The sequence below is a fragment of the Carcharhinus amblyrhynchos genome, chromosome 30 (assembly GCF_965287045.1).
Source record: "Carcharhinus amblyrhynchos chromosome 30, sCarAmb.v2.hapA, whole genome shotgun sequence".
Lineage (NCBI taxonomy): Eukaryota > Metazoa > Chordata > Chondrichthyes > Carcharhiniformes > Carcharhinidae > Carcharhinus > Carcharhinus amblyrhynchos.
The window spans coordinates 402,552-427,304 of record NC_137353.1 but is presented as its reverse complement, the minus strand read 5'-3'; the positions used below and the strand labels follow the sequence as shown (position 1 = coordinate 427,304).

Here is a 24,753-nt window from a genome sequence, read left to right as displayed (position 1 = left end):
AGTTGAGCATTATATCAAAACTGATCCATCATTGAATGGTGGAGCAGATTCAATAAGCCAAATGGCCTAAGGGATGCGATTACTATTAGAAATATCCATCTGGCATGATTCTTTACACTTTAAATTCCAATTTAAGAAAAAGTCTGACCCCAGTCACGTTACCTTCCTTTTCCTGGTCTTCGTTAATAGAGGTCACGTCTTGAAGTTGCTCATTCACGGAATCCACCATGGAATCTCCATAGCTTCTCAAATTCCCAGAGCTTATCCGACTCGACTCCTCTTCTTGAGAATGGTAAAATACTGAACTGCTGGATTCCTGGGACCACGTTGCACTGTACCTACACTGTTTATCCTCAAATAAATCAAGAAATAGCAACACTCGATCAGAGACAAGTTACCACAGAAAGTCTTCCAGCTGTTGTGGCTTTAGCTCCCGTTGTGGAGGTGATTTCTGCTTCCTCAGTGTCTTTGAAATGCAAACCTTAGTTTTCACAGACTTTCAAATTTGTTCGTCTTTACTCGAGTTTGACGAGCTTTCAGCGAAGGGGCAAAATGAGTTAGCGTGAAGGAAAGGGAAAGATCTCTGGCAAGACCATTCCTGCATTGCTCAGACACAGAGCCATGATGTGGAGATGCTGGCATTGGACTGGGGTAAAACAGAAAGAAATTCCACAACACCGGTTTAAAGTCCAAACAGGTTTATTTGTAGCAAAAGCTGCAAGCTTTCGGGACAGCCTGTCCCTTCGTCAGGTGGCTGGAAATTCTGACCATAAAAAGGACACAAAAACACAAACTCAATTTACATGCATAATGATTGGAATGTCAGTCTTTACAGCTAATCAATTCTTAAAGGTACAGACAATGTGAGTGGAAAGAGCTTTAAGCACAGATTAAAGAGATGTGTATTGTTTCCAGACAGGAAAGTTAGTGAGATTTTGCAAGTCTAGGCAAGTTGTGGAGGTTACAGATAACGTGACATGAACTCGAGATCCCAGTTGAGGCCGTTCTCATGTGTGCAGAACTTGGCCATCAGTTTCTGAAGGCCCCTTGGAGCACGCTTACCCGAAGATCAGAGGCCGAATGCTCATGACCGCTGAAGTGTTCCCCAACAGGAAGGGAACACTCTTGCCTGGTGATCGTTGAGCGGTGTTCATTCATCCAATGTTGTAACGTCTGCATGGTCTCCCCTATGTACCAAGCCTCGGGACATTCTTTCCTGCAGTGTATCAGGTAGACAATGTTGGCTAAGTTGCAAGAGTATTTACCGTGTACCTGGTGGATGGAATTCTCACGTGAGATGACGGCAACCATATCGATGATCTGGCATGTCTTACAGAGGTTGCTGTGGCAGGGCTGTGTGATGTCGTGGTCAAAGTTCTCCTGAAGGCTGGGTAGTTTGCTGTGGACAATGGTCTGTTTGAGGTTGTGCAGTTGTTTGAAGGCAAGAAGTGGGGGTGTGGGGATGGCCTTGGCGAGATGTTCGACTTCATCAATGATATGTTGAAGACTCCGGAGAAGATGTCATAGCCTCTCCTCTCCGGGGAAGTACTGGACGACGAAGGATACTCTGTCCACCACGTCCCGTGTTTGTCTTCTGAGGAGGTTGGTACGATTTTTGGCTGTGGTGCGGTGGAACTGTTGATCGATGAGTCGAGCACCATATCCTGTTCTTATGGCGTCTGGAGGTGTCTGTTGCGATCCTCCTCATCTGAGCAGATCCTGTGTATACGGAGGGCTTGTTCGTAGGGGATGTCTTCTTTAACCTGTTCACGGTGGAAGCTGGAGAAGTGGAGCATTGTGAGGTTGTCTGTGGGCTTGCGGTACAGTGAGGTGCTGAAGTGACCATCCTGAATGGAGATGCGTGTGTCCAAGAATGTAACTGATTCCAGAGAGTAGTCCATGGTGAGTCTGATGGTGGGATGGAACTTGTTGATATCATCATATAGTTGTTTCAGTGACTGTTCGTCATGAGTCCAAAGGAAGAAAATGTCATCGATGTATCTAGTGTATAGCATCGGTTGAAGGTCCTGTGCGGTGAAGAAGTCTTGTTCAAACCTGCGCGTGAAGATGTTGGCATATTGAGGTGCAAATTTGGTTCCCATGACTGTTCCGTGTGTCTGGATGAAAAACTAGTTGTTGAAGGTGAAGACATTGTGGTCCAGGATAAAGCGGATGAGTTGTAAAATTGCATCTGGAAACTGGCAGTTGTCGATGTTGAGTACTGAGGCAGTTGCAGCATGCCGTCGTCATGGGAGATGTTCGTGTAGAGAGCCGAGACATCCATTGTGACAAGGAGTGCTCCTGGTTCAACTGCTCCATGTGTGATGAATTTCTGTATGAAGTCCATAGTGTCGCAACAAAAGCTGGGGGTTCTTTGTACAATAGGTTTCAGGATGCCCTCGACATAGCCAGATAGGTTCTCGCACAGGGTCCCATTGCCCGATACGATGGGATGGCCGGGTGTGTTTGCCTTGTGTATCTTTGGGAGGCAGTAGAGATCTCCAACGCGGGGAGTACGTGGGATGAGAGCTCGGAGGGTGCTCTGAAGGTCCGGATCAAAGGTCTTGATCAGAGTGTTGAGTTGATGGGTGTGTTCTTTGGTTGGATTTGCAGGTAACTGTCTGTAGTGTTCCTCGTTGTTCAGTTGTTGGTACATTTCTTTGCAGTAATCCGTTCTGTTCAGTATGATGATGGTCCCTCCTTTGTCTGCTGGTTTGATGACAATGTTGCAGTTGGTCTTGAGAGCGTGGATGGATCTTGAGTTCATGTCACACTATCTGTAACCCTGTAACTTGCCTGGACTTGCAAAATCTCACTAACCTTCCTGTCTGGAAACAATACACATCTCTTTAACCTGTGCTTAAAGCTCTTTCCACTCACATTGTCTGTACCTTTAAGAATTGATTAGCTGTAAAGACTCACATTCCAATTATTATGCATGTAAATTGAGTTTGTGTCTTTGTGTCCTTTTTATGATCAGAATTCCCAGCCAGCTGACGAAGGGACAGGCTGTCCCGAAAGCTTGCGGCTTTTGCTACAAATAGACCTGTTTGGACTTTAGACACAGAGCAGCAGTTAACTGGAGTAGGGAATGTCCATGGGAAATCTCAGAGGCCAAAAGATTGAAATATAAAAAGAGGAAATAATGCTGATCAAAGCTAACAGCAAATATCAGCATTGTCTTTCAAAACCCACCCTAGGACCTTGGCAAACTAACTTAATTTAATACTTCTGTAAAGTACCAAGGGACTGATGTATCACTTTAACATGCTGTCCCATTGGATGAGATGCAAATTGCAAAAACCTATATTTTTAAACTGAAATGTTTATTAATAAAATAGTATCAGAATGTAAAAGATTTCATCAGCACATTTGTCCAATGGCTGACGTCCAAATAAAACTCCCTGGTCTCATTGTGAATATTCTTAATCCTGTTTCACCATCAATTATTGGAAATCTCTGTCACTTCTTGTCAAGATATTATGAATTAATTGAATAGGAAAACAGTCAGGAAGCATTGTTCCAGCCATGACACCAGTGAACAAAATCACTGTTTATCTCCCTTTGTGACTCCCTGTCTTTGCTGACAGTTACTGCCCACAATATCTGCAAAATGTCAACTTCCAATTAAGTTGGAAAGGAAATATCTTACAGAAGGTAACTGAGCTTGTGGCAGCGTCTCAGGTAGATATGCATTTTCCCTGAAATTGGTACAACGGACTGATTTTCCCAACGGCAGTGGGAAACAGTGGTGGGGTCTCTTTCAGGATCATAAACTTGTCGCCCGTCCCCTCAATCATGGAGAAAACAATCAGACTTGGAGGTTTTGAATTTTGGGAGTAGAGATTTACTCTCAGGTGGCAGAGAAAGAGGTCCCTGCATGGTTAAAGGTGGCTGGCATAGCCTCAAGACTGGAAGGCTAGTCAGCTCCCATCCACATTGAGAGAATTTGTAGATGGCATCAGAGTGTAAGTAACAAAACTTGTTTGCTGCAGGTCACCATTGTGGTGGAGTTGAGAGGGGCTATGGAGGTCAGGGGTTAGGATTGGGATCAGGAGTTTGGCGCTCTCATACCGTGGCATCCAGGCCTTCCTGGTGGGCTGGTTCCCCACCTCAACCTGCCATCAGGTGCTCATTCACAGGCACCAATACTAACAGCCTGATTATTATGTTGGAAACTAAAGGCCAATTCAGCCTCTTTTAACTGGATTTAACAAGCGTAATCGGAAATTCCACTCACCCCGTACATAAGTCGCTAAAATGGCAGAAACACTGTCTGGAAGCTGGCAACAGGGCTCCCACTCCAGCCCTCCCTCACTTTTCCCCTCCCCCACTCCACCCCTTCCCCACTCCACCCCTCCCCCACTCCACCCCTCCCTCACTTTTCCCCTCCCCCACTCCACCCCTCCCCCACTCCACCCCTCCCTCACTTTTCCCCTCCCCCACTCCACCCCTCCCCCACTCCAGCCCTCCCTCACTTTTCCCCTCCCCCACTCCACCCCTCCCCCACTCCAGCCCTCCCTCACTTTTCCCCTCCCCCACTCCACCCCTTCCCCACTCCACCCCTTCCCCACTCCACCCCTCCCCCACTCCACCCCTCCCCCACTTTTCCCCTCCCCCACTCCACCCCTTCCCCACTCCAGCCCTCCCTCACTTTTCCCCTCCCCCACTCCACCCCTTCCCCACTCCAGCCCTCCCTCACTTTTCCCCTCCCCCACTCCACCCCTCCCCCACTCCACCCCTCCCTCACTTTTCCCCTCCCCCACTCCACCCCTTCCCCACTCCACCCCTTCCCCACTCCAGCCCTCCCTCACTTTGCTCCTCCCCCACTCCACCCCTCCCTCACTTTTCCCCTCCCCCACTCCACCCCTCCCCCACTCCAGCCCTCCCTCACTTTTCCCCTCCCCCACTCCACCCCTTCCCCACTCCAGCCCTCCTTCACTTTTCCCCTCCCCCACTCCACCCCTCCCCCACTCCACCCCTCCCCCATTCCACCCCTCCCTCACTTTGCTCCTCCCCCACTCCACCCCTTTCCCACTCCAGCCCTCCCTCACTTTGCTCCTCCCCCACTCCACCCCTCCCTCACTTTTCCCCTCCCCCACTCCAGCCCTCCCTCATTTTGCCCCTCCCCCACTCCACCCCTTTCCCACTCCAGTCCTCCTTCACTTTGCCCCTCCCCAAATCCAGCCTTCCCCCACTCTACCCCTCCCTCACTCCCACCCCACCTCTCCCCCACTTCCACTCCACCCTTCCCCCACTCTTCTCCACCTTACTCTATTAAATGTGATCTACATAAACAGCTCTCTGCATAGGTTTCAGCGACTCCTTAAATACGACTTTTCCTGTTGATTTTTTCCTTTTCCATAGAACTGCACTCTTCCAGAGTTAATTACCCATCTCTTTTACCTTTTAGAGTTGATTAAACATTTAAAATCTTCAGAGGTATTGAGAGGGTGCATGTGGAACAGATACTTCCTCTTGTGAGAGAATCTGGAACTAGGGGGTCATAGTTTAAAAATAAGTGACCACTCATTTAAGACAGAGATGTGAAGAATGTCTTTTCTCTCTGAGACCAGTGAGTGTCTGGAACTCTTCTCCTCAAAAAGGCAGTGGAAACAGAAGCTTTGAATATTTTTAAGATAGAATAAGACAGATTCTGAATTAATGAGGGGGTGAAAGGTTATCAGGGGTGAAAGGTTATTGGGGCAGGCAGGAATATGGGACTAAAATTTCAATCAATTCAGCCACGATCTTATTGAATGGTGGAGCAGGCTCAAGGGACCAAGTGGCCTACCCCTGTTCCGTTCATATGTCCATTTGTTAAAACTCACTTTATGCACCTTCCATATGATACCTTTCCCTTGCACCTTAAATCTCTTCCTTCAAACCCTTAACAACCTATTGAACTCAGTCATGTTTTGCTCCCATTGTTACCAACTTGCCTTGGATAGACATCTGTTTGTAATGGTACTAGGCTCATTAACATATAAATTGCACTTGTTCAATTCACATAATCATTCTGTCATAAAATCATAGAATCAGAGAAACACTACAATGAAGAAGGAGACTATCCAGCCCATTGAGTCTGTACTGACAACAATCCCACCCAGGCCCCATCCCTGTAATCCCACATATTTACCCTGCTAATCCCTCTAACCTACGCATCCTGGGACACTAAGGACAATTTAGCATGGTCAATCCATCTAACCTACACATCTTTAGACTGTGGGAGGAAGCCAGAGCACCCGGAGGAAACCCATGCAGATACGGAGCAAATGTGCAGATTCCACACAGACAGTGACACAAGCTGGGAATCGAACCCAGGTCCCTGATGCTTGAGGCAGCAGTGCTAACGACTGTGCCACCATGCTGCCCACTGTTCCTGCCTTAATTATCTTATTCGCTTACTCCCAATTTAAAATATTTAGAATCATAGAATCTTAGAAACCCTACAGTGCAGAAAGAGGCCCTTCGGCCCATCAAGTCTGCACTGAACACAATCCCACCCAGGCCCTTCCCCCATATCCCTACATATTATACCCACTAATCCCTCTAACCTACGCATCTCTGGACACTAAGGGGCAATTTCTTAGCATGGCCAATCAACCTAACCACACATCTTTGGACTGTGGGAGGAAACCGGAGTACCTGGAGGTAACCCACGCAGACACGAGGAGAATGTGCAAACTCCTTAATCAGAACATTGCCAGGAAAATATTTCAATTTCTTGGCTTTATCTGATATTTTTATGACATTCAACCTTTTGGATCAATATTGTCCCAGGAAGTAGATTTAATATGTATATCGGCAACAAACAATGAACATTTTAGTCTTTTCCAACAATGCATTTCAGAGCTCACACATGGCTTAACATAACAGTGGAGGCTAAACCACATTATCCATTGTGGACTATAAGTTCAATCTGTCCACTGCAAAGCTGACACAGGAAATAATATCACAAAAATATAACAAAATGTTACTTACTGATTTGAGGTTAGAATGATACCTTGAAGTGTCACATACAACACAGTATCCAATGAGTCTGTCCCCTGGGAACAAGTAACTTGGCTCCACTGGTGAAATTAGTACTTCAGTCGTTGTGGGAAAGAGCCATTCGATTGTGACATCGCTGAGGACAGGTGCCATTGCTTTCTTCAGGGAATTTACCATCTGCCAAACAGAAAATTGTTTGATTATTCCCTTTGTCCACCCCAATTCTCTTTCCACATCTAGTGGTGCACAAAGGCTGACTTTCATCTGTTTCCATAGCTAGCTGTTCCTGGAACAGGTCATAGTCTATCACCAAAGGCTTATAACTTGAGGGACACCATTCCAGATCAAACATGGCTGACCAGGAATTTTTCCCACTCTTACCAACAACATTTGGCACGTTGGAAGGATTTTGAAGATTAACACCCAACCTGTTTGGCCACATTGTGAATGCACCTTCCTTGGCCATCAAGTCCTGGGGTGGGACTCAAGCCCAAAGCTTCTGCCTCAGAGACAGGGACACTAACCCACTGTGCCACCTATTTCCTTTGTCACTAAAGTTTAATTGACTTTTCTGCTGTGCTGTCTCACTCCCATTTTGAAATAGCCATGAACACCAGGCCAGAGAGAAAAATATTAACTCAACCCGCTGGTCATTCCAGTGAGGAGCTTTTATAGCGCTGCTCACATGAAGTGTCAGAACCATGGAGTTTGGCATTGACAGCAATCTGTTTTTTTTTCAGATTCTCAATTGGAATGTATTTATTCATCTGTTGGTATGTATTTATTGATCTATTGGAGTCTATTTTTTGATCTATTAGCATGTATTAATTGATTTCCTGGAGTCTATTTATTAATTTATTGGAGTGTACTTATTGACCCATTGGAATGTACTTATTGATCAATTGGAGTTATTTATTGATCTATTGGAATGTATTGATCTGTTGGAGCATATTTATTGATCTATTGGTGTCTATTTGTTGATCTACTGGAATGCATTTATTGATCTATTGGAGAGTTTTTAATGATCTATTGGAATGTATTTATTGGTCTATTGGAGCATATTTATTGATCTATTGGAGAATATTTATTGATCTATTGGAGTTACTTATTGATCGATTGAAGTGTATTTATTGATCGATTGGAATGCATTTATTGATTTATTCGAGTCTGTTTATTGGGGGTCGCAAGGCTGGCCAGTGATCGAGCTAACCAGAAATCGGGAGACTGGCAGTGCGGGGCCACTGCACATGCACAGATCTCAGTGTTGACAGATCTCGGCACTGACAGTTCGGTGCTGATGGATCTCGGTGCTGACAAATCGACACGTGCGCACTGGCCTACTCAGTGCTCTGATTCCAGTCTGTGCAGCAAGAATAGGCCCCGCCCTTTGAAATTTAATGATATTCACACTGGGGAGGCATCTGCAGTGCACTGAGTGTGGGAAATTCTTCTCTGAACTCCCACTGAGAAAAGCAACGTGAATTACTCCAGTTTTCACATGTATTTGACACCTAGAATTTTTAGAGAATTCCAGCCAGTCTGGCATTACCCAACATACTGACTCCGTTACTGCCCTCCATATAACACACACATACCCACACACACAACCACACACCAAATGTCACTCAGTCCTCTCCATGAATAGTCACTCACTCCCCCACACCCACATACATGTGCACACACACTCTCCCCAAGACGCACTTCCTCAAGCCAGATGCTCCAGGCCAGATGTGACATATTTAACAACCTTTTTTTTGTTAAAACTCACTTGTTCCAAAATCCCAAACGTTAAATTTTTAAATTAATATGTTTGTCAGTGCGGAATCTATTTTGACTGAATCATCAGATTGCTTACCATGGTTAGCCCACTGACTTTAAGCTACAGTTAAATCATTCTCAGTAAGTATTTGTAATGTATCTGTTTTGTACCTTTGGCTGTAACCTCTCCCCTTCAGCAAGAAATTCCGCTGCTCCTTTAGACGCAGAAGCTAATCCCAGAACTAGTCTCCTGCAAGCATTCTGTCCAATTCCAAAACTATAGCATCTATGGTGAAAGGACAGTGTGAATGTTATTTGAAAAATAAACCCAATTATACAGGGAATACAATTGCAGCATTTTCATTCCCTAAACATCTATCACTCTGACAGAAATCAAAATGAGTGGAAATGAAAGATCCAAAGCTTCCAATTCCCATGTACAATAATGAAATATTACCAAAGGCAAAATCCAAATGAGTTATTCTGCTATAAACAACATTATTTGCAGTGATAAATTCACATATATTGACACAATGACTGTACTTGTGCATTAATTATATCAACCTATATTAATCAGCGAACCAAACATATTTACAAGGACTTCTAAAAGCGTGAGGTGATTCACTTTGGAAGGAGTAACAGGATTACAGTGTATTGGGCTAATGGAAAGATTCTTGGTGGTATGGATCAGCATAGATCCCTGAAAGTTGGCACCCAGGTTGATAGGGTTGTTAAGAAGGCGTACGGTGTGTTAGCTTTTATTGGTAGAGGGATTGAGTTTCGGATCCGTGAGATCATGTTGCAGCTGTGCAAAACTCTGGTACGGCCGCACTTGGAGTATTGCGTACTGTTCTGGTCGCCGCATTATAAGAAAGATGTGGAAGCATTGGAAAGGGTGCAGAGGAGATTTACCAGGATGTTGCCTGGTATGATGGGAAGGAGTTATGAGGAAAGGCTGAGGGACTTGAGGTTGTTTTCGTTAGAGAGAAGAAGGTTAAGAGGTGACTTAATTGAGGCATACAAGATGATCAGAGGGTTAGATAGTATCAATGGGTTGGTTGTTGATATCAATGGGTGCTATTCTGATTGGCACTTGGTGACTAGTGGAGTGCCGCAGGGATCGGTGCTGGGGCCTCAGCTATTTACCATTTATATAGATGATCTGGAGGAGGGGGCTGAGTGTAGGGTAACTAAATTTGCTGATGACACGAAGATGAGTGGAAAAGCAAATTGTGCGGAGGGTGTGGAAAGTCTGCAGAGGGATCTGGATAGGCTGAGCGAGTGGGCGAGGACCTGGCAGTTGGAGTACAATGTTAGCAAGTGTGAGGTTATCCACTTTGGTAGAAATAATAGTAGGAGGGATTACTATTTAAAGGGCGAAAAGCTGCAGCATGCTGTGGTGCAGAGGGACCTGGGGGTCCTTGTGCATGAGTCGCAAAAACCCAGTCTGCAGGTGCAGCAGGTGATCAATAAGGCGAATGGGATGCTGGCCTTTATAGCGAGGGGGACAGAATATAAAAGCAGGGGGGTCTTGCTGCAACTGTACAGGGCACTGGTGAGGCCACAGCTGGAGTACTGTGTGCAGTTTTGGTCACCGCACTTGCGCAAGGATATTTTGGCCTTGGAGGGAGTGCAGAGGAGGTTCGCGAGGCTTATACCGGAGGTGAGGGGGTTGGACTATGAAGAGAGACTGAATAGACTGGGTCTGTACTCGTTGGAGTTTAGAAGGATGAGTGGGGATCTCATAGAGACGTATAAGATAATGAAAGGGATGGATAGGGTAGAGGAAGAGAGATTCTTCTCGCTCAGAAAGGATAGCAGGACTAGAGGGCACAGCCTCAAGATAAGGGGGGGGGGCAGTTTAGAATGGAGTTGAGGAGGAATTTCTTCACTCAAAGGGTGGTGAATCTCTGGAATTCTCTGCCCGTTGAAGTGGTGGAGGCTACCTCGCTAAGTATATTTAAGTCACGAGTAGATAGGTTTTTGACAGACAAGGGAATTAAGGGTTATGGGGGGAAAGTGGGAAAGTGGAACTGATCCACTTCAGATCAGCCATGATCTTATTGAATGGCGGGGCAGGCTCGAGGGGCTAGATGGCCTACTCCTGCTCCTATTTCTTATGTTCTTATGTAGATAGGGTGGACAGTGAGAGCCTTTTTCCTCGGATGGTGATGGCTAACATGAGGGGACATAGCTTTAAATTGAGGGGTGATAAATATAGGACGGATGTCAGAGGTAGGTTCTTTACTCAGAGGGTAGTAAGGGCGTGGAATGCCCTGCCTGCAGCAGTCGTGGGCTCGCCAACTTTAAGGGCATTAAATGGTCATTGGATAGACATATCAGTATCTTGGCGGGAAGACTGGCTAAGGCTACCGGGGGGACTTTAAACTAGAAAGGATGGGGGGAGGGAACTGTGTTGGGGAAACTGGGACGGAGGAGGTTCGCTCCCAGGTAGGGGAGGACCGCAGGCAGTATGCGAGGGAGGTTAGACAGGTGGTGGAGATGGGAAATGCCCAGACTGAGGGGCTGAAGTGTATATATTTTAATGCAAGGAGTATAGTGAATAAGGTAGATGAGCTTAGGGCGTGGATAGCTGTTTGGGATTGTGATGTGGTGGCCATTACGGAGACTTGGATGTCTCAGGGACAGGACTGGGTACTTCAGGTGCCAGGCTTCAGGTGCTTCAGGAAGGACAGGGAGGGTGGCAGAAGGGGTGGTGGCGTGGCACTGTTGATCAGGGATAGTGTCATGGCTACAGAGAAAGAGGATGTCGTGGAGGGATTGTCTACAGAATCTCTGTGGGTGGAAGTTAGGAACAGCAAAGGGTCAAAAACTTTGCTGGGTGTAATCTATAGGCCGCCCAATAGTGACAGGGAAGTTGAAGTGCAAATAGGGAAACAGATTCTGGAGAGATGTTTTAATAACAGAGTTGTCGTGATGGGAGACTTCAATTTCCCAAACATCGACTGGAATATCCCTAGGGTAAGGGGTATAGATGGGGAGGAGTTTGTTAGGTGTGTTCAGGAGGGTTTCCTGACGCAGTATGTGGACAAGCCTACGAGGGGAGAGGCTGTACTTGACCTGGTACTGGCGAATGAACCAGGGCAGGTGATGGATCTTTCGGTAGGAGAGCATCTTGGATATGGTGACCATAATTCTATCTCCTTCACAATTGCGTTGGAACGAGATAGGATCAGGCAGGCTAGGAAGGTGTTTGTCTGGGGTAAGGGGAGATACGAAGAAGTCAGGAAGTTACTTGGACAAATAAACTGGAAGGAGGCGTTCTTAGGGAAAAGTACCGAAGGAAGGTGGCAGATATTCAAGGAATGTGTGTCTGGAGCTCTGAATGACAACGTTCCGATGAGACGAGGGGGTTTTGGTGGGTCGAGGGAACCGTGGTGCACAAAGGATGTGTTGAACCTAGTCAGGAAGAAAAGGAAGGTGTACAAGAGGTTCAGGGAATTAGGAGATGTTAAAGATCTTGAGGAGTATAAGGACTGTAGGAGGGAACTTAAAAGGGAAATTAGGAGAGCCAGAAGGGGTCATGAGAAGACCTTGGCGAGTAAGATTAAGGAGAATCCCAAGGCCTTCTATAAATATGTGAAAGGTAAAAGGATAAGAAGAGAAGGGATAGGACCGATAAAAGGTGAGGGGGGAAAGGTTTGTGTGGAACCAGAAGAAATGGCGGAGGTGCTTAACGAGTACTTCGCCTCAGTATTCACGGTGGAAGCCGATCTGGGAGATTTTGTTATGGATTTGCAGCAGATGGAAAGGATTGAGTACGTGAATATTAAGGAGGACGATGTGTTGGAACTTTTGAATTCTATCAAGGTAGATAAGTCGACGGGACCAGATGGGATGTACCCCAGGATACTGTGGGAGGCGAGGGAAGAGATTGCAGAGCCCCTGGCGATGATCTTTGCGTCGTCAATGGAGACGGGAGAGGTTCCAGAGGATTGGAGGATTGCGGATGTAGTTCCTATTTTTAAGAAAGGGAACAGAGATAGCCCGGGAAATTACCGACCGGTGAGTCTGACCTCAGTGGTTGGTAAGCTGATGGAGAGGCTTCTGAGGGACAAGATTTACGAACATTTGGAGAGGTTTGACATGATCAGGAATAGTCAGCATGGATTTGTCAAGGGCAGGTCGTGCCTTACAAGCCTAGTTGAGTTCTTCGATAATGTGACTGAACACATTGACGAAGGAAGTGCCGTGGACGTAGTGTACATGGACTTCAGCAAGGCGTTTGATAAGGTCCCCCATGCAAGACTTCTTGAGAAGGTGAGAGGGCATGGGATCCAAGGGCCTTTGGCCTTGTGGATCCAGAACTGGCTTGCCTGCAGAAGGCAGAGAGTGGTTGTGGATGGGGCTTTTTCTGAATGGAGGTCAGTCACCAGCGGAGTGCCTCAAGGATCTGTTCTGGGACCCTTGTTGTTTGTCATTTTCATAAATGACCTGGATGAGGAAGTGGAGGGATGGGTAAGTAAGTTCGCTGATGACACGAAGGTCGGTGGTGTTGTGGATGATCTGGAAGGATGGCAAAAGTTGCAGCAGGACATAGATAGGATGCAGGACTGGGCGGAGAAGTGGCAGATGGACTTCAACGCGGATAAATGTGTTGTCGTCCATTTTGGCAGAACCAACGGGATGAACGAGTACACTATTAAGGGCAGAAGTCTGAGTAGTGTTGAGGAGCAGAAGGATCTTGGGGTCCGGGTCCACAGGACTCTTAAATCGGCCTCGCAGGTGGAGGAGGTGGTCAAGAAGGCGTATGGTGTACTGGCCTTCATTAATCGAGGGATTGAGTTTAGGAGTCGGGAGGTAATGCTGGAACTTTATAAGACCCTTGTCAGGCCTCATTTGGAGTATTGTGCGCAGTTCTGGTCGCCTCACTATAGGAAAGATGTAGAAGCTATTGAAAGGGTGCAGAGGAGATTTACAAGGATGTTGCCTGGACTGGGAGGCATGCCTTATGAAGTTAGGTTGAGGGAGCTGGGACTCTTTTCCCTGGAGAGACGAAGGTTGAGAGGCGACCTGATAGAAGTTTACAAAATGTTGAGAGGAATAGATAGGGTGGACTCTCAGAGGCTATTTCCCCGGTTTGAAATGGTCGCTACGAGAGGACACAGATTTAAGGTGCGGGGAGGGAGGTTCAGAAGTGATGTTAGGGGTAAGTTTTTCACTCAGAGGGTGGTGAGTGAATGGAATCGGCTGCCGTCAGTGGTGGTGGAGGCGAACTCGCTGGGGTCTTTTAAAAGACTTCTGGATGAGTATATGGGGTTTAATGAGATTGAGGGTTATAGATAGGTCTGTAGGTTGGTAGGTGATGTGGTCGGCGCAACTTGTGGGCCGAAGGGCCTGTTTGTGCTGTAGTGTTCTATGTTCTATGTTCTATATGGATAATATTGGAATAGTTTAGGTTAGAAGGTCATTAGATTAGTTCCACTGGTCGGCACAACATCGATGGCCGAAGGGCCTGTACTGCGCTGTAATGTTTTATGTTCTAAAGACAAGGGAAGACAATGATCAAATGTGGCGGCCACAAGTCACCTGATTACTAGTATTGTAAACTGACAGCTTCCTCTATGGCAATAATAGCCTTTCTAAGATAAGTGAACCAAAACTGTACACAGTCCTCCAAGCTCCTATACCATTGAAGCAAAATGTCACTTTTTCTGTTTTCAAATCCTCTTGTGATAATGACTAACATTCTATTAACCTTCCCAATAGCTTACTGCACTTACATGTTAGCCTTCAGTGGCTTATGGATAAAAACTTTAGTGCCTTTGTACATCTACACTTTCTAATTTCTTATCATTTAGGAAATTCTCTGCACATCTTCCTCCTATCAAAATCGATGATCTCACAGTTTTCCACATTATATTGCCTCGGCCATGTTCTTGCCCACTCACTAAGTTTGTCTAAATCCTCCTGTAGCCTTCTGAAAATCCAAATATACTACATCTATTGACTCTCCTTTTTCAATTTGTTAGTAACATTTCCAAAAAACTCCAACAAGTTCAGCAAACATGATTTTCCATTTGAAAATTCTTGCTGACTCTGCCCAGTCAGTTCATGGCTGTCCAAGTATCCATTTATTACATCCTTTAAAATAGATTCTAGTATTTTCCCTACTACTGTTGTAGTGCTAACAGCTCTGTAGTTTCCTGTTTTCTGTCTCCCTTCACCGTAGGGTGACATTTGCTGCCTTCCAATCTTCTGGAACTATTCCAGAATCTATAAATTATTGGAATTTGGAATTATTGGAATTATTGGACTGGGGATTGAATATAAAAGTAGGGATGTCTTGCTGCAACTGTACAGGGCACTGGTGAGGCCGCAGCTGGAGTACTGTGTGCAGTTTTGGTCGCTGCACTTACGCAAGGATATTTTGGCCTTGGAGGGAGTGCAGAGGAGGTTTACTAGGCTGATACCGGAGTTGAGGGGGTTGAGCTATGAGGAGAGGCTGAATAAACTAGGCTTGTACTCGTTGGAGTTTAGAAGAATGAGGGGAGAGCTCATTGAGACATATAAGATGATGAATGGGATGGATAGGATAGAGGTGGAGAGGCTCTTCCCACTCAGAAAGGACAGTAGGACTAGAGGGCACAGCCTCAAGGTAAAGGGGGGGCGGTTTAGAACGGAGTTGAGGAGGAACTTCTTCACTCAAAGGGTGGTGAATCTCTGGAATTCTCTGCCCGTTGAAGTGGTGGAGCCTGCCTCACTAAATATATTTAAGACATGGGTTGATAGGTTTTTGATAAGCGAGGGGATTAAGGGTTATGGGGGGAAAGCGGGAAAGTGGAACTGAGCCACGACAGATCAGCCATGATCTTATTGAATGGTGGGGCAGGCTTGAAGGGCTAGATGGCCTACTCCTGCTCCTATTTCTTATGTTCTTATGGAAGATGATCACCAATGCATCCACTATCTCCATAGCAACCTCTTTCAATAAACTGGGATGCATAATATCATGTGCTGGGGAATATCAACATTCCATCCCATTAATTTCTCCAATACAACCTTCTTACTCACTGAATTCTCCCTCAGTGTACCTGAACAGGCGCCTGAGTGTGACGACTAGAGGATTTTCACAATAACATGATTGCACTGTTAATGTAAGCCAACTTGTGACACTAATAACTGAAAAACTTGCTTATACTAATTTCCTTCCCCTCTGCATTCTCCCTATTCCCTTGGATTGCTACCTCTGGGAGATTTCCTGTATTGTCCTCAGTGAAAACAGATGTAATCATTTAGCTTCCCTGGTATTTCTCTATTTCCCATTATAAATTCTCCTGACTCTGCCTGATTTCTTCTTATAAAATTTACCTTCCTTTTCTTTTAATCTTATGTAATCCTTAACTCCTTTTGTCAGCCATGGTTGACTGGCTTTGTAATAAAATACTAATAGAATACCAGTGGGCGCCAGTGTGCTGCGGGGATACAGATGGAATGGAAATGGGTGCCAGTGTGCTGCAGGGATATGGATGGAATGGAACTGGATGCCAGGTGCTGTAGGGATATGGGTGGGTGTTGACAGATCCCAATGAAATGGGTGACAGAAGATTCCTCTCAAGAATAAGAAACAGTATGGACCCGTCAGGCTGAATGGCCTATTATTTTCCTGTAAAATTTCTATGCAAAGGAATTTTGATGAAAACCTTTTACAAATAAAAACATTGCCTTCGGTCTTGTTTAGCAGTTGAAAATAAATGACAAATTTGTAACATTCAGATCGATTCGAGTTGTACCTTTGTCTATTACCTGCTCGAACGTGCATGGTTGCGGATCAGTTCTATGACTGTCCCAGTGTTACTGACAGAACCATCAGTCAACACAAACAACAGCCGTGGGTGACCTCGCTGTAACGGCTGCCGGAAGATCCAATTTAAAGGTGCAAGTAAATTTGTTCCTCCCATATCAGCCCTGATCTTTCTGATGTAGTCGCAGGCTGCAGTCAGTGTCTCCTGCAAGTATTTAATTTAAAACATTACAATTAAAAGCTATGGAATTTTAACATTTCTAATTACCTGTTATTTAATGTCAAATATTAGGTTCAAGCTGCAAGGGTGTTTTTATAAGCACCCATTGTTTCCATGGCTACAAAATAAAGCAACTTCGAGGCATCAAATCAATGGAAGGAATTTGGAGCAATGAGGCTCAGCCAAAGAACAGTAGCAGCAGCAATGTTTAATTGGAACTGATGAATGCTTTGCTTTGGAGTGTGGGCGGACAGTTAGCGGCTTGTGTTCACTTCACGTTGCCATGGCTTCCTGCCAATCGGTTGTCAGAGTGAGGATGAATATCATCATGTTTCTGCCCATTGGGAGGGGGACAAACAAACCAACATTGTTTATCTAATAATTAATTCATCCCCCTCCACCTCAGCCCATTAAGTAGCTGCAACAGCTTTCAGATCTATCATTGCCCCAATCTCCCAATCAGACAGGGTCTTTTGATAAAACAGCCTACAAAGTGCAAGAAGAGATTGTTAAAAAGTTGCAGCAAATATTAAGATGAAGGCTGGAGCCAGATAGAGAAAGAAAAACAGCTTCTCATTGTTAGTTGTTATTTGATTTCCAGCTAATTTTTGTATAGAATATATTTAGTGCCATTCATGAAACATCTTCAGATTGCTGGTTAAAGCAAATATCGTTGCATAACAAAAATCAATTTCAAAGGGACTTCTAATCCTAGACTTTTAACTTCACAACTTAACAACTCACCAAACTAAACCTCACTTGTTATTTTTATTAGAGTTTTGGGATGGAACAATGTCAGGAATGAGAAGGAAAGCAGTCAATGATCAGCCATGATCATGTTGAATGGAGCAGGATTGATGGGCCGAATAGTCTCCTTCTGCACTTATTCCTGATGTTCTAACCATACAAAAATTATAGCACAGAAGGAGGCTATTCAGCCCAACTTGTCCATGCTAGCCCCAGGACACCCAGGTGCCCTTTCTAATCACACCTTCCTGTACCTGGCCCATAACACTGCAGCTTGCAAAATTTAAGGTGCAGATCCAGGCATTTTTTAAAAGAGTTTAGGGTCTCTGCCTCCACCACCAACTCGGGCAGTGAATTCCAGACACCCACCACCCTCTCTGTAAAAAAGTTCGTCTTCATGTCCCCTCTACACCTTCTGCCACTTATCTTGAAACTATGTCCCCAGTTCTAGAATTCTGCGTCTGGGAAAACAATTTTATCCTGCCCTCTCTATCTTTTCCCCTCATAATTTTGTACACCTCCATCAAGTCATCCCCCAACTTTCTTTGTTCCAAGGGAAATAACCCCAACCTATCCAATTTCCCCTCATAGCTACACTTTTCTAGCCCTGGCAACATACTTGTAAACCTCCTCTGCACTCTGTCCAGAGCAATCACATCCTTCCTGTAATATGGTGACCAGAACTGCATACAATATTCCAATTGTGACCTCACAAGTATTTTATACAATTCCAATATTATATCCTCACTTTTCTACTCTCTACCTCTGCCAATGAAGGAGAGCATTCCAACTGTCTTCTTTACAATCTTGTCTACTTGAATTTCTGCCTGTAGGGATCTGTGTATTTATGCACAAAGATCTCTCACTTCATCTATCCTCTTTAGTATATTCCCATTTATTGCGTCTTTCCTATAACTGTTTGACCTCCCTGAATGCATTACCTCACACATCTCTATGTTAAAATCCATCTGTCACTTTACCTCTCACTCCATCAACCCATTAATACTGTTTTGGAGATTATAGCTATCCTCTACACAATCCAGTGTTCAGCCAATCATTGTGTCATCTGCAAGTTTTCCAATTGTGCTGCCTACGTTCACATCCAGATGGTTAATATTTCACACAAACAGCAAAGGTCCCAACACTGAGCCCTGTGGAACACCACTTGAAACAACTTTCCATTCACAGGAACATCCATTGACCATTACCCTCTGTTTCCTGTTACTAAACCAACTCTGATCCAGTTTGCCACATTACCCTATCTCCTGTGGGCCTTTACATTTTTAACCAATCTGCCATGTGGGACCTTGTCAAATGCCCTGCTGAAATCCATGTACTCAACATCCACTGCATTACCCTCATCAACCTTTCTTGTCACTTCCTCAAAGAATTCAATCAAGTTTACATAGAACATAGAACAGGACAGCACAGTACAGGCCATTCAGCCCTCAAAGTTATGCTGAACTATGTCTGAACCCAAGATCAAGCAATCCCATTCCAACCATTCTGGTGTGCTCCATGTGCCTATCCAATAACCACTTGAAAGTTCCTAAAGTGTCCGACTCCACTATCACAGCAGGCAGTGCATTCCACACCCCAACTACTCTCTGAGTAAAGAATGTTTGTGAGGTAAGAGCTTCAAAGAACAAACAACAAAGAAAATTACAGCACAGGAACAGGCCCTTCAGACCTCCAAGCCTACACTGACCATGCTGCCCGACTTAACTAAAACCCCCTACACTTCCGGGGACCATATCCCTCTATTCCCATCTCATTCATGTATTTGTCAAGATGCCCCTTAAAACTCACTACCATATCTGCTTCCACTACCACCCCTGGCAACAAGTTCCAGGTACCCACTACTCTCTGTGTAAAAAATCTGCCTCATACATCTCTTTTAAACCTTGCCCCTCACACCTTAAACCTGTGCCCCCCAGTAATTTACTCTTTCGCCCTGAGAAAAAGCTTCTGACTATCCACTCTGTCCATGCCTATCATAATCTTGTAGACTTCTATCAGGTTGCCCCTCAACCTCCGTCGCTCCACTGAGAACAAACCAAGTTTCTCCAACCTCTCCTCATAGCTAATGCCCTCCATACCAGGTAACATCCTGGTAAATCTTTTCTGTACCCTCTCCAAAGCCTCCAATCCTTCTGGTAGTGTGGCGACCAGGTTGAACACTATATTCCAAATGTGGCCTCACTAAGGTTCTATAAAGCTGCAACATGACTTGCCAATTTTTAAACTCAATGCCCCGGCCAATGAAGGCAAGCATGCCGTATGCCTTCTTGACTACCTTCTCCACATGCATTGCCACTTTCAGTGACCTGTGTACCTGTACACCCACGTCCCTTTGCCTATCAATACCTCTAAGGGTTCTGCCATTTACTGTATATTTCCTATCTGTATTAGACCTTCCAAAATGCATTACCTCACATTTGTCTGGATTAAACTCCATCTGCCATCTCTCCGCCCAAGTCACCAACTGATCTATTTCCTGCTGTATCCTCTGATGGTCCTCATCACTTCCCGCAAATCCACCAGCCTTTGTGTCATCCGCAAACTTACTAATCAATCCTGTTTCATTTTCTTCCAAGTCATTTATATATATTACAAACAGCAAAGGTCCCAGCACTGATCCCTGAGGGACATCAACACCACTTGTCACAGCCCTCCATTCAGAAATGCATCCTTCCACTGCTACCCTCTGTCTTCTTTGACCGAGCTAGTTTTGTATCCATCTGCCAGCTCACCTCTGATCCCATGCGACTTTACCTTCTGCACCAGTCTGCCATGAGGGACCTTGTCAAAGGCCTTACTGAAGTCCATTAGACAACATCCACTGCCCGACCCTCATCAGTCATCTTCGTAGTTTCCTCAAAAAATTCAATCAAGTTCGTGAGACAAGACGTCCCCTTCACAACATCATGTTACCTCTCACTAATATGTCCACTTATTTCCAAGTGGGAATAAATCCTGTCCTCTCCAATAATTTCCCTACTACAGATGTAAGATCACCAGCCTATAATTAGCTGAGTTACTCTTGCTACTCTTCTCAAACGAAGGAACAACATTGGCTTTTCTCCAATCCTCTGGGACCTCCCCTGTAAGAAGTCTCACAACACCCAGTTAAAGTCCAACAGGTTTATTTGGTAGCAAATGCCACTAGCATTTGGAGTGCTGCTCCTTTGTCAGATGAGTAGGGAATTCTGATCATAAACAGGGCATATAAAGACACACACTCAGTTTACAGAATTCTGATTAGAGTGCGAGTCTTTACAGTTAATCAAGTCTTAAAAGTGCAGACAATGTGAGTGGAGATAGCATTAAGCACAGGTTAAAGAGATGTGTATTGTCTCCAGACAGGACAGTAAGTGAGGTGTTGCAAGCCCAGGCAAGTCATGGGGGTTACAGATAGTGTGACATGAACCCAAGATCCTGGTTGAGGCCATCCTCATGTGTGCGGAACTTGGCTATCAGTCTCTGCTCAGCGACTCTGCGTTGTCGTGTGTCGTGAAGGCTGCCTTGGAGAACACTTACCCGAAGATCAGAGGCCGAATACCCGTGAAGCGTTTGCCGACAGGAAGAAAACACTCTTGCCTGGTGATTGTCGAGTGGTGTTCATTCATCCATTGTTGTAGCGTCTGCATGGTCTCCCCAATGTACCATGCCTCGGGACATCCTTCCCTGCAGCGTATTAGGTAGACAACATTGGCTGAGTTGCAAGAGTATGTGCCGTGTACCTGGTGGATGGTATTCCCATGTGAGATGATGGCATCAGTGTGGATGATCTGGCACATCTTGGACGGCCTCAACCGAGATCTTGGGTTCACGTCACACTATCTGTAACCCCCATGACTTGCCTGGGCTTGCAAAATACACATCTCTTTAACCTGTGCTTAAAGCTCTTTCCACTCACGTTGTCTGCAGCTTTAAGACTTGATTAGCTGTAAAGACTCACATTCCAGTCAGTATTCTGTAAACTGATTGTGTGTCTTTATATGCCCTGTTTGTGATCAGAACCCCCCACTCCTCTGATGAAGGGGCACAGCCCCAAAAGCTAGTGGCATTTGCTACCAAATAAATCTGTTGGACTTTAACCTGGTCCTGTGAGACGTTTTACTGTGTTTACCCAAATCCAACGCCGGCATCTCCATATCATGACCTCCCTTGTATCCAGCAAGGATGTGAAGATTTCTCTCAAGGCCCCAGCAATTTCCTTTCTTACCTCTTTCGGTATTCTGGGATATATCCCATTAGGCCCTAGAGACTTGTCTACCTTGATGTTCCTCAAGAACCCCAAAACCTCCTCCTTTTTGATCTCAACATGACTCAAACTATCTACACATCCTTTTCCAGACTCATCATTCACCAAGTCCTTCTCTTTGGTGAATACTGACACAAAGTACTCATTTAATACCTCACCCATTTCCTCTGGCTCCACACATAGATAAATGTGTAGTCGTCCATTTTGGCAGAACCAACGGGATGAACGAGTACACTATCAAGGGCAGAAGTCTGAGTAGTGTTGAGGAGCAGAAGGATCTTGGGGTCCGGGTCCACAGGACTCTTAAATCGGCCTCGCAGGTGGAGGAGGTGGTCAAGAAGGCGTATGGTGTACTGGCCTTCATTAATCGAGGGATTGAGTTTAGGAGTCGGGAGGTAATGCTGGAACTTTATAAGACCCTTGTCAGGCCTCATTTGGAGTATTGTGCGCAGTTCTGGTCGCCTCACTATAGGAAAGATGTAGAAGCTATTGAAAGGGTGCAGAGGAGATTTACAAGGATGTTGCCTGGACTGGGAGGCATGCCTTATGAAGTTAGGTTGAGGGAGCTGGGACTCTTTTCCCTGGAGAGACGAAGGTTGAGAGGCGACCTGATAGAAGTTTACAAAATGTTGAGAGGAATAGATAGGGTGGACTCTCAGAGGCTATTTCCCCGGGTTGAAATGGTCGCTACGAGAGGACACAGATTTAAGGTGCGGGGAGGGAGGTTCAGAAGTGATGTTAGGGGTAAGTTTTTCACTCAGAGGGTGGTGAGTGAATGGAATCGGCTGCCGTCAGTGGTGGTGGAGGCGAACTCGCTGGGGTCTTTTAAAAGACTTCTGGATGAGTATATGGGGTTTAATGAGATTGAGGGTTATAGATAGGTCTGTAGGTTGGTAGGTGATGTGATCGGCGCAACTTGTGGGCCGAAGGGCCTGTTTGTGCTGTAGTGTTCTATGTTCTATGTTCTATAGATTTCCTCCTTTGTCCTTGATTGGGCCAACCCTCTCTCTAGCTACCCTCATGCTCTTTATATATGTGTAAAAAGCCTTGGGATTTTCCTTAATCCTGTTGGCCAATGCTTTTTCATGACCCCTTTTTGCTCTTCTTGCTTGCTTAAGTTTCTTTCTATTTTCCTTGTATTCCACACTTGCTTCTTGTGTTCCCAGCCTCCTAGCTTTGACAAATGCTTCCTTTTTCTCTTTGACTAGGCTCACAATATCTCTCATTATCCAAGGTTCCCAAAACTCGCCATACTTATCCTACATCCTCACAGGAATGTGCCAGTCCTGGATCCCTATCAACTTATACTTGGAAGCCTCCCACATGCCAGATGTTGATTTGCCCTCAAACATCTGCCCCCAATCTACATTCTTCAGTTCCTGCCTGATATTGTTGTAATTAATCTTCCCCCAATTTAGCACCTTAATTTGAGGACTACACTGATCTTTATCCATCAGTACCTACCGAAACATCGATCACCTGGCCGAACTCATTCCCCAATACCAGGTCCAGTATGGCCCCTTCCCTAGTTGGACTATCTACATACTGTTTCAGGAAGCCCTCCTGGATGCTCCTTACAAACTCGGCCCCATCCATGCCCCTAGCACTAAATGAGTCCCAGTCAATACAGGGGAAATTAAAATCTCCCATCATTACAACCCTGTTACTTTTACATCTTGACAAAATCTGCCTACATATCTGTTCCTCAATCTCCCGCTGGCAGTTGGGTGGCCTATAATAAACCCCCAACATTGTAACTACACTTTGCCTATTCTTGAGCTCTGCCCATATTGCCTTGCTATGTGAGCCCTCCAAGGTGTCCTCCCGCAGTACAGCTGTGATATTCTCCTTAACCAGTAGCGCAACTCCCCCACCCCTTTTACATCCCCCTCTATCACACCTGAAACATTTATATCCTGGAATGTTAAGCTGCCAATCCTGTCCTTCCCTTAACCAAGTCTCTGTAATGGCAACAACATCATAGTTCCTAGTACTAATCCAAACTCCAAGTTCATCTGCCTTACCTGTTACACTCGTTGCATTGAAACAAATGCACTTCAGTCCACCAGATCCTCTCTGATTAGCAACCCCACCTGCCTGCTGTTACTCTGAGTCTTACTGGCCCGACTCTCTGGCTCCCCTTCAGCTAATTCACCTTTGCTTTGGGTCCCACCCTCCTGCCAAACTAGTTTAAGTCCTCCCGTGTGACACTAGCAAACCTCCCGGCCTGAATATGTGTGCCCCTCCATTATAGATGCAACCCGTCTTTCTTGTACAGGTCCCATCTGTCCCAAAAGAGACCCCAGTGGTCCAGATATCTGAAACCCTCCCTCCTACACCAGCTGTTTAGCCACGTGTTGAGCTTCATTATCTGCCTATTCCTAGCCTTACTAGCACGTGGCACAGGGAGTAATCCTGGGATTACAACACTAGAAGTCCTGCTTTTTAACTTTCTACGTAACTCCCTAAACTGCTTCTGCAGGACCTCATCATTCTTCCTGCCTATGTCGTTAGTACCAATATGTACCACGACCTCTGGCTGTTCACCCCCTCCTTCCAGAATGCTTTCTGTCCGTTCAGAGATATCCTGGAACCTGGCATCAGGGAGACAACATACCATCCTGGAGTCTCTGTCACGTCCACAGAAACGCCTGTCTGCACCCCTACCTATAGAGTCCCCTATAGCTATTGCTCTAGTCCTCTTTGTCCCTCCTTGCTTAACAACAGAGCCAGCCATGGTACCACTGCTTTGGCTGCTGCTGCTGGTATCCCCTGATAGCCCATCTCCCCCAACAGTATCCAAAATGGTATACTTGTTAGAGAAAGGGATGACCACAGGGGATTCCTGCACTGACTGCCTGCCCCTTCTGGCAGTCACCCATCTATCTGCCTGCACCTTGGATGTGACCACATCTCTAAAGCTCCTATCTATGACACTTTTCGCCTCCTTCATGCTCCTAAGAGCATCCAACTGCAGCTTCAACCTATCCAAGCGTTCTGTAA

The 24,753-nt window shown here is 45.5% G+C and overlaps 1 protein-coding gene across 1 annotated transcript in view; it reads right to left on the bottom strand.

The window, feature by feature from the left end:
• Positions 1-24,753, bottom strand: part of vwa5b1 (von Willebrand factor A domain containing 5B1) — a 271,845-nt gene that overhangs the window by 133,618 nt on the left and 113,474 nt on the right. The window contains exons 9-12 of the mRNA XM_080215008.1: positions 16,519-16,721; positions 8,923-9,037; positions 6,985-7,170; positions 163-352 (exon numbers count right to left, since the gene is read on the bottom strand). Of these exons, the coding sequence (XP_080071134.1) occupies positions 163-352; positions 6,985-7,170; positions 8,923-9,037; positions 16,519-16,721 (694 nt within the window). The remainder of the gene's footprint in view (positions 1-162; positions 353-6,984; positions 7,171-8,922; positions 9,038-16,518; positions 16,722-24,753) is intronic.